Genomic DNA, 13180 nt, shown 5'->3' on the forward strand with positions numbered 1-13180 from the left:
TCGTATTGATTTTTGTGCCATTTCTTATCTGTGGCATACTAAACTTGTGACCTAAATAGGAACAAGTTGCATACCCACCTGTTTACTTTTATAAAGTAACACAGTGATCTGCAGCCAATAAAGTGTGCCATGAACCGCAGCTGTAAAATGATAAGCCCCTTTTATGCAATTGAGTCTATATAACATGTGTTTTGATAACCTTAGGGAGACACTGCAGGTAAAAACAAGGTTTTTCATGCACCTGCCAATTTTTAGATTTTGGGCTTTTTGGCTTTTCAAAGAGTGTTTTTTTTTTTCTTCAGACTTATGGAAAGAAAACATTAAAAAGACACTGTTAAGTGTTTCTTTTGTAGCATTTTATCTATTTGTGTTAATAGATTTAAATTAGAATGCATATTTGTAAAGGCCATTTTCTCAAAATGATTTTTTTTCTCCAACACTGAGCCGTAAATCTCTTGACATTTTTAGTCCTGTCTATATTCTGAAGGTTTTTACAGAGGGATTTGTTCATATATAATTTTCTTGATCATAAAAAACATTTTAATCACCCAACAATTGTAAAAAATATATTGTTTTCTAGCTGTTCAAAGTATTTTCTGATTTATGGAGTGACAAAAAGAGATTGAAAAATTCCCTCAAAAATTCCCTCTGTAAAAACATTTTATTGTAATACATAAAAAAATTGTACTAGAAATGTATGTACTGTAAATTAGCGCATATTTCATTAAATAATGCCTGATTTGCATATTTAAACATAAAATTTTAGAAAACTTGTAATACAAAAAATGTTTGCAATTATCAATGTAATCAACTTGGTAAGTAAGGTGATAACTATTAGTAAAGAATGATTCACCCAATTCACCTGTAGTGTCTCGCGTTGACTTTGACCTGCATTGTCTTCTTGATGCCTGAATTTGTGAGTTGTCATCAAAATTTCTACATTGGCACTATTTTTGCTTGTCTGGCATGTGACATGTGACATATCCTGAGAGCTAGTCACACGGAGAAGTCCTCCAATATGGTCATCAATCCATATACAATACAGATCAAGAGTCTGAGGTCTGTAAGATTTTTTATGCTTTTTTAAAGAAGTGTCTTATGCCCCCCAAGGCTGCTTTTTTTAAAATATAAAAATACAGTAAAAAAAACTGCAATATTGTGAAATATCCAAACTTTTAAATGGTAGTGTATCAGCTAAAACATCTGTCACAGTTGAATTGTTTGATCATTATTCCAGCAGTATCATCATACTCTACACTGTTTAATCAGCAAGTGTGTCAAAGTCTGAGCTGGTAGAAGGGTGTGGGGGTCATAGTTATGCTCGGGTTCTGACTCCACGCAGCTGCTATTTCTAAGGCACTATAAAAAAGGGCCATAACCTTTGCAAGACAGCTGCTCTTGAAGTCACGGGGTCTATTCTAAACTAAACTTAGATCGATAGAAACGTGAAAGTGCAATCGTAGTAGTGTTCGCCCATGCCTGGAGGCCCTGACAACACCATTTGGCTATAAGAAAGACTTCTATGCAATCATTTCTTTTTTCTGAAGAGGGTTCCAATGTGCAGGCCATATGTTTTGCCACGCAGGACATTTTCTAAATTAGAACTGAGTGCTTTTGCATGAATGTTAAGCCCAGTTCTATCTGATCTCTATTGCAGCATCAAAAGTTGAATCAGCTTGAAAAGGCGGCCTGGTGAACAAATCATTTATTAGCAGTAGGTAAATGCATAAAATGCATTCACTCATAAACTGTGGAGGTGAACCATTAGCATGGCATCTACACTGTAAAAAAGTTAGTTGCAAATAAAACAAAGATTATTAGAATCTGTTTTACAATAACTTATTTTATTTTTTTAGTTTTTCTACTTCAAACTTTCATGTTTAATTCAATGTTTTATTTGCCTTTTTTTGTAATTGTGAAATTTACTAACTATTTCTGAGTAAAAATTGTTTCTACACCAATTTTTTTTTCAATGCACTGCATGAGCAAAGTGGAAATTTTAACTTTAATATAAAAAATATACATTTTTGTTGACAAAAATACACTACCATTCAAAGGTTTGGGGCCAGTTATTTTTAGTTTATTTATTTATTTATTTATTTATTCATTGATGGAAAATAATACTTGCAGCAAGGGTGTGTTAAATTGATAAACAATGATAGCAAAGACTTACATTGTTGGATAAGAGTTCTATTTTGAATAAATGCTGTTCTTTTTTTAACTTTTTATTCATCAAAGAATCCTGAAAAAAGTATCAAAGGTTCCAAAAAATATTAAGCAGCACAGCCGTTTCCATCATTGATAATAAATCAACATATTAGAAAGATTTGATGAAAATTCATCTTTGTATCGCAGAAATAAAATATATTTTAAAGTATATTAAGTATAGTATAAGTATATTAAAACAGAAAAACTGCAAAAATTGTTTAGGGTACAAAATCTTGTTACTGGGGCAGTTCCCTAAATAGGACAATTAAGTATTATTTTCTTTCTTTTTTTTTACCCCTATAAAGTACCTTCTAGTAGTAATATGTACTAAAGTAAGGTACTATTTAGGTATAAATTAAGTATAAAACTGTCCCTTTAACAGTACTGTCCAAGTGATGAACTGTTACACCCCTAACAGGACGTTTTTTTGCAGTTTTATTGAGAAGGAAAAGGATTCTGAAATTATTAAATGAACAGACAGTACATTAAAGTGCTTATATTGTATACTGTACAACCCAAAATTTGTTAATGTACTTAAATATTGTGCTCAAATAAATGTATGGACTAGTATGGTAAAACATATTTGAACATACAATGACATGTATAATAACTTGACAGGGAAAAGCTATTTTTAAGGTTCAAAGCTGCCTAATTTTAAAATGTATGGAGCTTGTGTTTCTCCTGAGCTGTGAGTCAACATAAAAACTGTAAATTATACTTACGACCAGAGCTTCTTTATTTCACTTCTCCATTTCTTTAATTCACAGAAATAAAGATTGTTTCATGCATGGTTAAATCTGTAACAAATGGAATAGAAATATGAAACATAAACATGTATAAACATGTTGCTTTTCATCGTGAAGAGAAAGTTGCATGTTTCCCTCTCACCCCTTTGCCCTGGAACCAAACCATTGGCTCAGTTATGATGAAAAAATAAATAAATAGGATAATGAGTTGACTCATCATGGAGATAAGATGTGGGGTTTCCTTGAATCATAGCAGGGTTCCTCAAACAGCCACATAAATTTCACAGAATGTCCCGCTGTAATTTGCAACAGTCAATACGATCCAGAGATGTTTATAGTATGACTCACTGAAGCTATGAGTGCTTATACATGTGTGGTTTTCAAGAATCTTAAAATCTTTCCAAAAGAAAGTTCTTGTAAAAATTTTAGGGTTATTTTTGGACAAATCTGACCTCAGTATAATTTTGTGTTCCCACAGGGACAAACCATTCCCACCTTTTACAGCCTCAGGACAAACTGCTCCTGACTTGGGTAAAATTAGAATCTACAAAAAAAAAAAAAAAATGGTAGCCAGTTTGTACCAAAATTCCACAGTAATTTGCTACGGGTATTTTTACTACTGTTAAACCATCATAAATTAATATAGATCTTTAAAACAGTGTTTAGTTGCAAATAACAAGTTACCATTGTTTTCCTGTAATAAATAGTAACTGGTAAATTGATGTAAATTATAATTACCATGGTAAAAGAGATCAAACTCATTGATTGATTTCTATGAGACTTTGTATGTGTTTGTATAAAATCATTCCAATTCGGTATCTAAATCTGTTTATTTTTATTTCTAGTGGCAGAACATGTCAAATCAATGGAAACTCTTCAGCAGTGCTTCATGTAAGTTTGTAATTTTCCATACTGGGACAAGTCCTTCTGAGGTTAATGTATTTTGTAATGCAAAAAACGTGATTCACGTGGTTGATGACTAATAGTCATCACTGCACAACCTGTGGCTATGTGTGCTAGATACCAAACTACACATACTGACTGCATTCACGCATCTGTTGAATAGCTTTCTAGTCTCAAAATAATTGGCAATCAAAAAAATTCTATTAAAGTAAAAAATTATTATTATTATTATTAATAAAACTATTATTAAAAAAATATAAATGTATTTATATTATTTATATTAGTATTTCTGTTTTAAATGTAATTATATGACATATGTATTTATAGATAAAAAGTAATGGTAAAAGAAAATTTTTAAAAGAAAATGTCTTTATCCCCATCCCCAAAGATCATTTCACTTACATTTTTGAAAACAAGTTAAAGGTTTTTTTTTATGATTATGTATTTATTTTTTTAAGTGAACTTAATTCACTGTCCTGATCATATTTTGCCTCAAAATCAAGGGAAAATAATAATAATAATGGATTAGTTATTTATTTACTTATATAATACATATGCATGTATTTATGTTTGTAAATATATATTTCTGTATAAAATTGTGTGTGTGTACATTTATGATTTATATGATTATATACATATATTTTTACACTTGTATGTAAAATAAATAGATACTATAAATATAAGCACCTTTTATATGTTAGAAACAGTACATCACAATCGGTTTAACTGTCGTTAATTTAAGCAGATTTTATTTATTTGTATTATTGTTTCCGTAATGCAACCAAACTGCAATGAATTGCATAATACATTCGAACTGCGATAAAAAAAAATTAAAAATAAATACATAAATCTTTCAGATCTGATCTCGCGCCGAGCTCCAGTGAGCCAGAATCGCACTTGCTGTCTAGTGTGTAGTGTGTAGTATACAGAGTGTAGTGTGCAGCGTACGTGAGCTTTCCATTCCCTGTTTTCCTTAAGCGGGACAGAGGGGGAGGGGTTGAGCTCCAAATGACGTTACCGAGCCCGATAAAACACCAAGCGGCTTCGCGCGGACGCATAGACAGTCCGTCCGCGCGCACAGAGCGACAGCAGCAGCCGCACCTCCCGCAGACACCAAATCACGTCTCATTTATACATTCTTCGTGTTAAATACCGACGAGAACGATGGTCTGAAGAGATTTAGGCGGTCAATTTGTGAATGTAATTCCATTACATTCATCTGATCAGCGCGCGTAAAGGCCGCTTTGGTTTCGCAGTCTCCTCAGTCGCCTTCTCTCTGAGAGATTCACGTGCCCATGCGATTCTTCAGACTCACCTTTAAGTGTTTCGTGGATTGTTTTTGAAGGTGCTGTTTCAAATCGGTGTCTTTTTTTCTTTTATGATCTGTTATTTATTTTCCAAACGTGTTTTTTAAACAAAACAAACCAAGTAATAACCGTTGCCAATTTCGGCGAGAGAATCAAACTGCCATCCCCTTGACCGTTTGACATTGAAGAGAAACTGAAAAAAACATCCGTAAAGAATAGCACTGCAGATTTGATTAAATAAAAGGATAAAGGACCGTATCCCGTGCACCCGGAGAAGAACAAAAGGGACATCTTGGTGTGAATAAATAAAATTGACTTAATCCAAAAACAATAAGAGATCAAATATTTATTTTTGACTGCTGATTTAAGCCCTTCTCGAGTCTCGTGAGGAGGTTCGTTTGCTTTGTTTACATGAAGATGGAGAAATCCTCTCTGGACGCAGAATGCTGCGCCCTGAACACGGTCCTGGTGGAGGAGAAGAAGGGCCATTTCATTCCCAATGGAAGCGCGCATCAAGGCGCCAACGGGACCCTCGCCATATCAGCGGCCACCGGAGCCATATCGGCGGCGGAGAAGAAGCAGGCTTTCCCCGAGCGAGAGACGTGGACCAGACAGATGGACTTCATGATGTCCTGTGTGGGGTTCGCCGTGGGTCTGGGGAACGTCTGGCGCTTCCCGTACCTGTGCTACAAAAATGGTGGAGGTAGGACGTCTTGGTGACTCTCTGCAGCACATTCACATTCAGATCCCTTCCGATGACGTGCCCCGCTTCCCGCATCCGCTCTCCCCGTGACGTCACTGCACGGTGGAGCACACCTCGACTGACTCATTCATTCATGAGTTCGTTCATTCTTCATTGCCTTGCCGAGCATATCGTCTTATTAACGGTGGAAGTTCATCTTAAACCATTAACAAGTTTAGAATTCACTCATGTAGTATTATTTGTATATACTGAATGAATGAAAATTCATTCATTCAAATATTATACTTATAATGTATGGTATGCATACATGTTTATATATTTGTGTGTAATGTTACCTTGAGAGTCTCATTATTTTTGGAATGCAGTAATACACACTCACCTATAGAGAGGCTCCAAAATACATTTCTACACACATACTGGTTTATGTATGTATGTGTTATGTGTATACACACACACACACACACACACATTTATATATAAATAGGGGGTTAAATGAACACTTATCTTCTGCTGCACACGGACATTGCGCATCATCCTTTGCACACTTGTGTTTCAAAGCAACAAACGCAGCTATAAATGGATATCGATGGAGAAAATGCTCTATATAGAATATATGAAAGTCTAGTTTGAGCCATTCCATGCAGTGCATGAAAACATACAAGGGCACGCATTTCTACGCAGCCATTAGAGGTCACACATAGCCTTACAAAAATAGCTTTAAGGGAAAATTCAGCATTTGTATTGGAACAAAAATTTAAAAAGAAATTGTAGGCTATATATATTATATATTATGTATATGATTTTATATGGCTTTAGTGCAATTACTTTAATTTGGCAAAGCACAAATGTGCCTGAAATGCTGTCTAAGTAGTTGTCTCATTAGGTTTTGGGACATAGCTGTTGTCCAATGATGGATACAAGTGGCATAAGTATTATTTATAGTGCGTCTTTTATCATTAACTTCTCTCTCTTTTGCTCTATGACTCATCTACTGATGGCTATAGAATGAGAAGACCAAGTCTGCGTAACACTTTAGGACCCCATTAGAAAGGGATCCATTGTGTTTGCCTGAATGACGAAGCTGTCTCCCCGTGTCCCCAGCGACCTGGATGCCGTCCAGCATTTGCTGAATGAATGGCCATACGTTAGCAGTGAAGCAGTATGTTAGAGTTTTTGTCCTGATGTACTCCAGGGGGATAGGATAGAATGTTCATTCTATTAAACATGAAACAATTAGTTTTATTATCCAGACAACGTTAGGTTAAATGTGTTAGAGTCCAGTACACCAATGGGATTGTTGAAATTGACATAACAATTTATGTAATAGAGGAATCCTCACTAGATCTTACACTGCTAGACAACGATTTGGAATATTTAAGATTTATTTTAAAGTCTCTTATGCCCACCAAGTTTGCATTTATCTGATTACAAATACAGTAAAAACAGTTATATTGTAAAATATGATTACAGTTTAAAATACATTTTCTATCTCAATATTTTAAAATGTAATTGCTATGCAAATCTGAATTTTCATCATCATTATTCCAGTCTTCAGTTTCACCTTCAGAAATCATTTAAATTTTATACAGATTTGCTGTTCAATTATTACTGGTGCTCAATTATTAATAATGCTCTTATTATTATGTGTAATGTTTTTTTTATAAACCATGATACATTTTTAGGATACTTTGAATATAAAGTTCAATGAACATAATTTATTTAAAATATTATTTTTTGTAACATTATGACTGTCTTTGCAGTCAATTCTTATCAGTTTAATTCAGGGATTCCTGGGCCATGCCTCCCCTTCCCCATCCCCTCCCCCGCTGAAAATGAAAGCGAATGCATGCTTTTGTGTGCGTCAGCGATTGCACCCTTCCACCCCCACTCAATGTGATTTCTTCACTTACTGCAAACTTTTGAATGGTTGTGTATCACAGATTTCACAAAATATTAAGCCGCAAAAACTATTTTCAAAATGTATAATAACTGAAAAAGTTTCTTAAACAGCGAATCACCATATTCTATTGATTTCTGAAGAATCTTGTGACACTGAAAACTGGAGTAATGATGCCTGAAATTCAGAAATTAATAACATTTTAGAATATGTTCAAATAAAAACACATCAATTTAAATTGTACTAATATTTTACAATATTCTGTTTTGACTTTTTTATCAAATAAATGCAGCCTTGGTGAGCACCATAGACTTCTTTCGAAAACATTAAAAGATCTTCATTTTTTAAGTTTTGGCTTTTTCTTCCACTATTCTTGGGAAAATTCCAATATTGTTTTGCTTTTTTTATTCAATTATAGACTGAAAAATGTTTCTTCAAGATGTATAACATTACACTGAATGTGTGAATTGTAACAGTCATCACGATATCTCTTCCAAAAGCAGCGTTTGTCTTTGGAACTTCCCTGGATGCCTGCAGTGAGAGAAATGTCAAGACTTGATCAATGTTGTGTTAGCACTTGGGTTGCAATTCCTTTCTGTCTTGACAGATAACTTGATTTCATTCTCATCTGGTTATTTAGATAGAGAAGATGTCAGTGTGATTTGGATTTAAAGTCTCAACCACCTGTGGTAGAGGGGAAAGGTCATGGAAACCGACCGCTGGGAACATTTCACAACGACCATCAATTCCCCCTGAAAACAAAAAGTGATTCAAATAAGACATGCCAGCTCGAGAAATATAAGACGCATGAGCGTCTAGTGAGAACTGGCTGACACTTGGAGCTCCTCTTGCTCAAATAGTTACTTTACCCCCAACAAGGAGCTCTAAGGTAACAGAGTTACTGTGTCCCGGTGCAGGTTGCCAAACTCAACGTGCCGCCTTTGTGTGCAATACTGGCTCCTGAATTGTTTTGCCAAATCAAATCAGGCCTGTCAAACACTAAAAAGGTCTTGCTGGCAGGAGGAGAATAAAAACGGATCATGTCACAGACACACATTCTTGACTTTTACTGTGTTCACAGGTTGAGTCAGTGAGATACTTGTGATATTTACTTTCCGCACTTTACTTTAGCCAGGTCAAATTTGAACTTGTGGAATTTTTTATGCATAGGTTGGTTTTTCTTCCTTAAAAGGAACAGTTCACCCAAATATAAAAATCATGTTATTTACCTATGCTCATACTGTATATATTTATAGCCGAAAATCACAGTTGCTCGTACAGTGAAAGAGAAAGGTGGCCACGACTGTCAGGCAAGATTTGAATGAAAAACGAGATACATTTTAGTCCATCCTCATACAAAAATATAATTTCATAAGACTTTTTTCAGTGTTAGCTTTAATTTTTATATTTTAGTTTTCACTTTAATTTATATTTTTTAAAATTTAGTAATTTTATTATGAGCTTTTGTCATTTTTATTCATTTTTATATGCGAGAAAGTAAGTCATACAGGTCATCAAATAGTACATTTCCATTGTTGTGTCACCGGTTCATTGAATATATCACAGTAATTGCTATAGGAGAACGTTTCTCCGCATCCCTCTTTAACTCCAGGTGTTTGTGTCTGGAGCCTATGCAGTTTTGATGCAGTGCTATTAATTTATTCCTAGCCAAATCACTCGTGAGCTCACAGGAGGTCTATATAAAGTTATTTTTTTAAAGATTAATCTGTAGCACTCACTTAGGTAAGAATCACTTAAACTGTACAAAACATAAGGCTAGATATATAAACTAACCCCTGACACTAGGTTTTAATCTTCTGCATGTACTGTTTGTTACTGTGCATCAATTTAGAGCATGTAACTTGATAACACTCAGCCTCTACTGTAAGTATTTATGGTAGAGGTCAGAGGTCACATTAGCTGCTTTATCTTTATACAGATCTTCCCTCAATTCAGTGAGCTGCTCACTCTTCTGTCTGTGCTATCTGAGGTCACAGATCTTTCACTGAGCTGTTGGGATTGACACTGTGCCGTCACTAACACTTATACAATTCTGTGCGACGCAGTAATGGTCCAGACTTTCTGTTGCCAGGTTACTGGCTGTATTTTGCCGCATTGTGTAGTGGTGCATCAGAGTTAAGAGAGGCCAAGCTGAACAGAATGGTGGCCACATAGTCGGTAGATTTACCATTTCTGCAGTAAAGCCCTCCACCTGTCCTTGAGCGCTGGATCTGTAGTACAGTATCACAGCCCTGCTGAAATCTTCCCGTACTCAAGTATTAGCACTCTGACACTTTTTAATAACAATCTGCTTTTGTTATTGTGCTTCAGTAGTTAAAGAAAGAGTCAAGAAGTTAAAAATATATATTGTAAATAATTCTTTATGTATATATATTTTTAGGTTGCAAATCATTTACACTTTTTATGCAGTTGTGTAATGTGTATTTCTACTCATAAGGCACATCAACATGGCCAAACTTTGACTAAATTTAATTTCCAACATTAATAACCGTACAAAATTCATTATTTAAAAATGTCTATATTCAAATTAGATTTTAAATTGAGCACTCTGTAATGTGTTAGGTTCTGAATAGGAAGGCATGAGAAGGCCAGTGATGCCAGCACAGCAGGACATGTTGGCTTCTTGCCTGACTGACATCAGTTCCTCGTTCCACGTGGACGGACGATTAAGAATAGCATCTGTTAATCTTTTAATCCCTTTTTTCTGACTGGGGCCTAACCATGGGTGCTTTAGGGTTCATCTATTGTATATTCATATTCTCTGTACATTTATCTTTGAGTTATATCAATATGATGGAAATGTTGATTTGGAATGTGAATAGTCTAGTACATAAAAAAATAAAATAAATAAAAGGTAGTGAAAAATTTCCACTCCGGAATTGCTATTAAATTTCATTAATTACAAAGAAATTGCAAAAAACACATTGAAATAAACATGAAATTTTAAAAGTAGAAAATCTGAAAGTATTATGAATGAAATATGCAAAAGATTAGGGATGCACCGGTTGACCGGCCATAAATCGGAACCGGACGGTTTTTGCTTAAAATACGCGATCGGCAATCGGACGGTTTTTGGTCTTTTTTCGGCCGATTTTCCGGAAGTGCGCTCGCGTGCACAGACTACATTGTAATCATCCGCTATCATGTAATATGTGTGGAAGTATTTCGAGATCTGTGCGCAGGACACGGGCAGCCGTTCAGCTCTGGAAGTGCAGAGCTACACGTGTGAGGCACAGATAGCAGGAAGCGATCAGCCGTTGGTGTACTGGCACACAAATAAGAGCCTTTCCTGCGCCTACTGAAGCTGCGCGAGCGTACTTCCATATACTGTACCCGTCCGTGCCCTGTGAAGGGATTTTCAGCTCAACTTCTCGCGTTGTTGGATGAGAAACGAAACAGAATAAACTGTGACAAAACTGATTTTTTTTTTTTTTTTTTGTAAAGTGGAACTTGCATACATGTTTGAAAAGCCAGAAGTAAACGTCAGTTCTGTAAAGGATGATTATTTTTTATTTTACCTTAAAATTACATTGACTTAATTTGATTTAAAAAACACCTGCTGTAGCACACTGAAAAAAAGTGTTTCATTCATCCAATTAAATTTTTAGGTTAATGATTCACATCTATATTTTTTTACTTCAGACAATAGTTATTTATTTTTCATTTGCTCAAGTAAAAAAATATAGAATCATTACCCTATTTTTTATTTTTTTTAATTGTATGAATGAAACACTTTGCATCTTTATTTTATTCGCACCAACATTATTTGATTTTAACATTTTGGAATAATGTATTTATATAGCATACTTTTATTTAGTCTCACTGGTATTGAATGTGTGTTGATTGTGTTGTTTGGATTGTAGAACTATGCAGTTGTTTCCTTTAATTTCACATGGTGCCAGTTAATCTTTTCATTTAAGGCCAGTTCTATGTAGTTTCAACCCAATTCAAAAACGAAAGCTAAATGCTGATGTCTGTAACATCTATGTTTGTATTGAATGTAGTCTACTTACTGTGCAGATACTGCCGTTAAATTTCAGATGGTTGTAGTTATTATTTTCAATGGACAAACGCCAGCTTGGCCTATTAAATACCTAATAAACATTTTGCTTATGAACACTTTCCTTCTTTTCTTGAAAAATCGGAAATCTTTATCGGAATCGGCCAGTTTGCTTGTAAAAAATCGGTATCGGAATCGGCCATGAAAAATCATGATCGTGCATCCCTACAAAAAATAGTTCCTCTTGTATAATTTGGTATGGACATGATTAATAAATCCAAACTTGCAAACCACAATCGTGCATCACACTACTTGTTTTTCTTAAAGTGAGCCGCACCTCGCACGTTTTTATTATTTATAACATGATACAACAAGCCTGAATGCTTTGCTTCAAACAGGTTTGAAATATACTTGTGGTGGTAGCCGTTTGGAAAGTCCTCCTATTACCCACTGCAAAAAAAAGGTCTAATATATGTATGTAGGGCTGGGTATCGTAAAAAATTTTTTTGATACGATACCTTGAATTGGATACTGGTTCCTGAATGATACTTTTTTCAATACCAATTTTAGAAAATCAGTTTTAACCAGATAACGTTACACATTAACTAAAAAAAAAAGCAAGCTTGTTGACCTTTTTGCAGACTCAAACTCTGATCTCCTGAGCCACTGCACAAAGAAACAAAATGTAACCAACACAATAAATCTGTGCAAATAGTTTTAATAAAGTTTAAATAGTTTTCAGTTTACACGACTTTTAGGGTGCATTTACACTGGTGTGTTTTCATTTCAAAATGCAAGAATCATACATTCTATTCATTTTCCACTGATTTACTGATAAGCAGCTGCTTCCAGTGCTTTCTGCCCGTTCTCTTCTGCGATTGCTGTTCTGACTCAAAGGAGCTCAGACACTGCTCATCTGCCAATCATATTATGAGTTCATAACACAACCCGTTTCTGGTTATGAGCATCCATTACACTTCTGCGTTCGGAAACCCAGAAAATTATGAATGAATAATTATGAATTAATAAGTCCGAAATACACTGTGAGTCTTATTTCGTAATGTCTATATAAATGCGGGCTGATCCTTCAGATGAGAGATAAAATATGCATTCTACAACCACCTAAAACATTATATAAAGTTCTTAATATTGACATTGGAAGTACATACTGATGCTGGAGATGCATTGTTTTCACCTACATGTAAACAATGTCATTGGCTTTTGACTGAGTCCATATGTGTTGACAGAGCTTCCATATCCATCTGTCGTGTAAGGGGGAGGTGTGGGAATCTATATTTATAATCAAATAAAGAAGTGAAGTCTGCACACTGAAAACTACTGCTCCAAAGGAATTTAATTAAGCTCAAGCAACGTTTCGACCTTCGGGTCTTCATC

The 13180-nt window shown here is 34.9% G+C and overlaps 1 protein-coding gene across 2 annotated transcripts in view; it reads left to right on the forward strand.

Annotated features, from left to right (window-relative positions):
* Window positions 1-4932: 4932 nt before the first annotated feature.
* The window catches only part of LOC132114872 (sodium- and chloride-dependent creatine transporter 1-like), a 34499-nt gene continuing 26251 nt past the window's right edge, over window positions 4933-13180 (forward strand). For both annotated transcript variants that reach the window (XM_059523244.1, XM_059523245.1), the window contains exon 1: window positions 4933-5867. In XM_059523244.1, the coding sequence (XP_059379227.1) occupies window positions 5576-5867 (292 nt within the window). In that variant the 5' untranslated portion in view covers window positions 4933-5575. The remainder of the gene's footprint in view (window positions 5868-13180) is intronic.

This window comes from Carassius carassius, chromosome 34 (genome assembly GCF_963082965.1).
Source record: "Carassius carassius chromosome 34, fCarCar2.1, whole genome shotgun sequence".
NCBI classification, from domain to species: domain Eukaryota; kingdom Metazoa; phylum Chordata; class Actinopteri; order Cypriniformes; family Cyprinidae; genus Carassius; species Carassius carassius.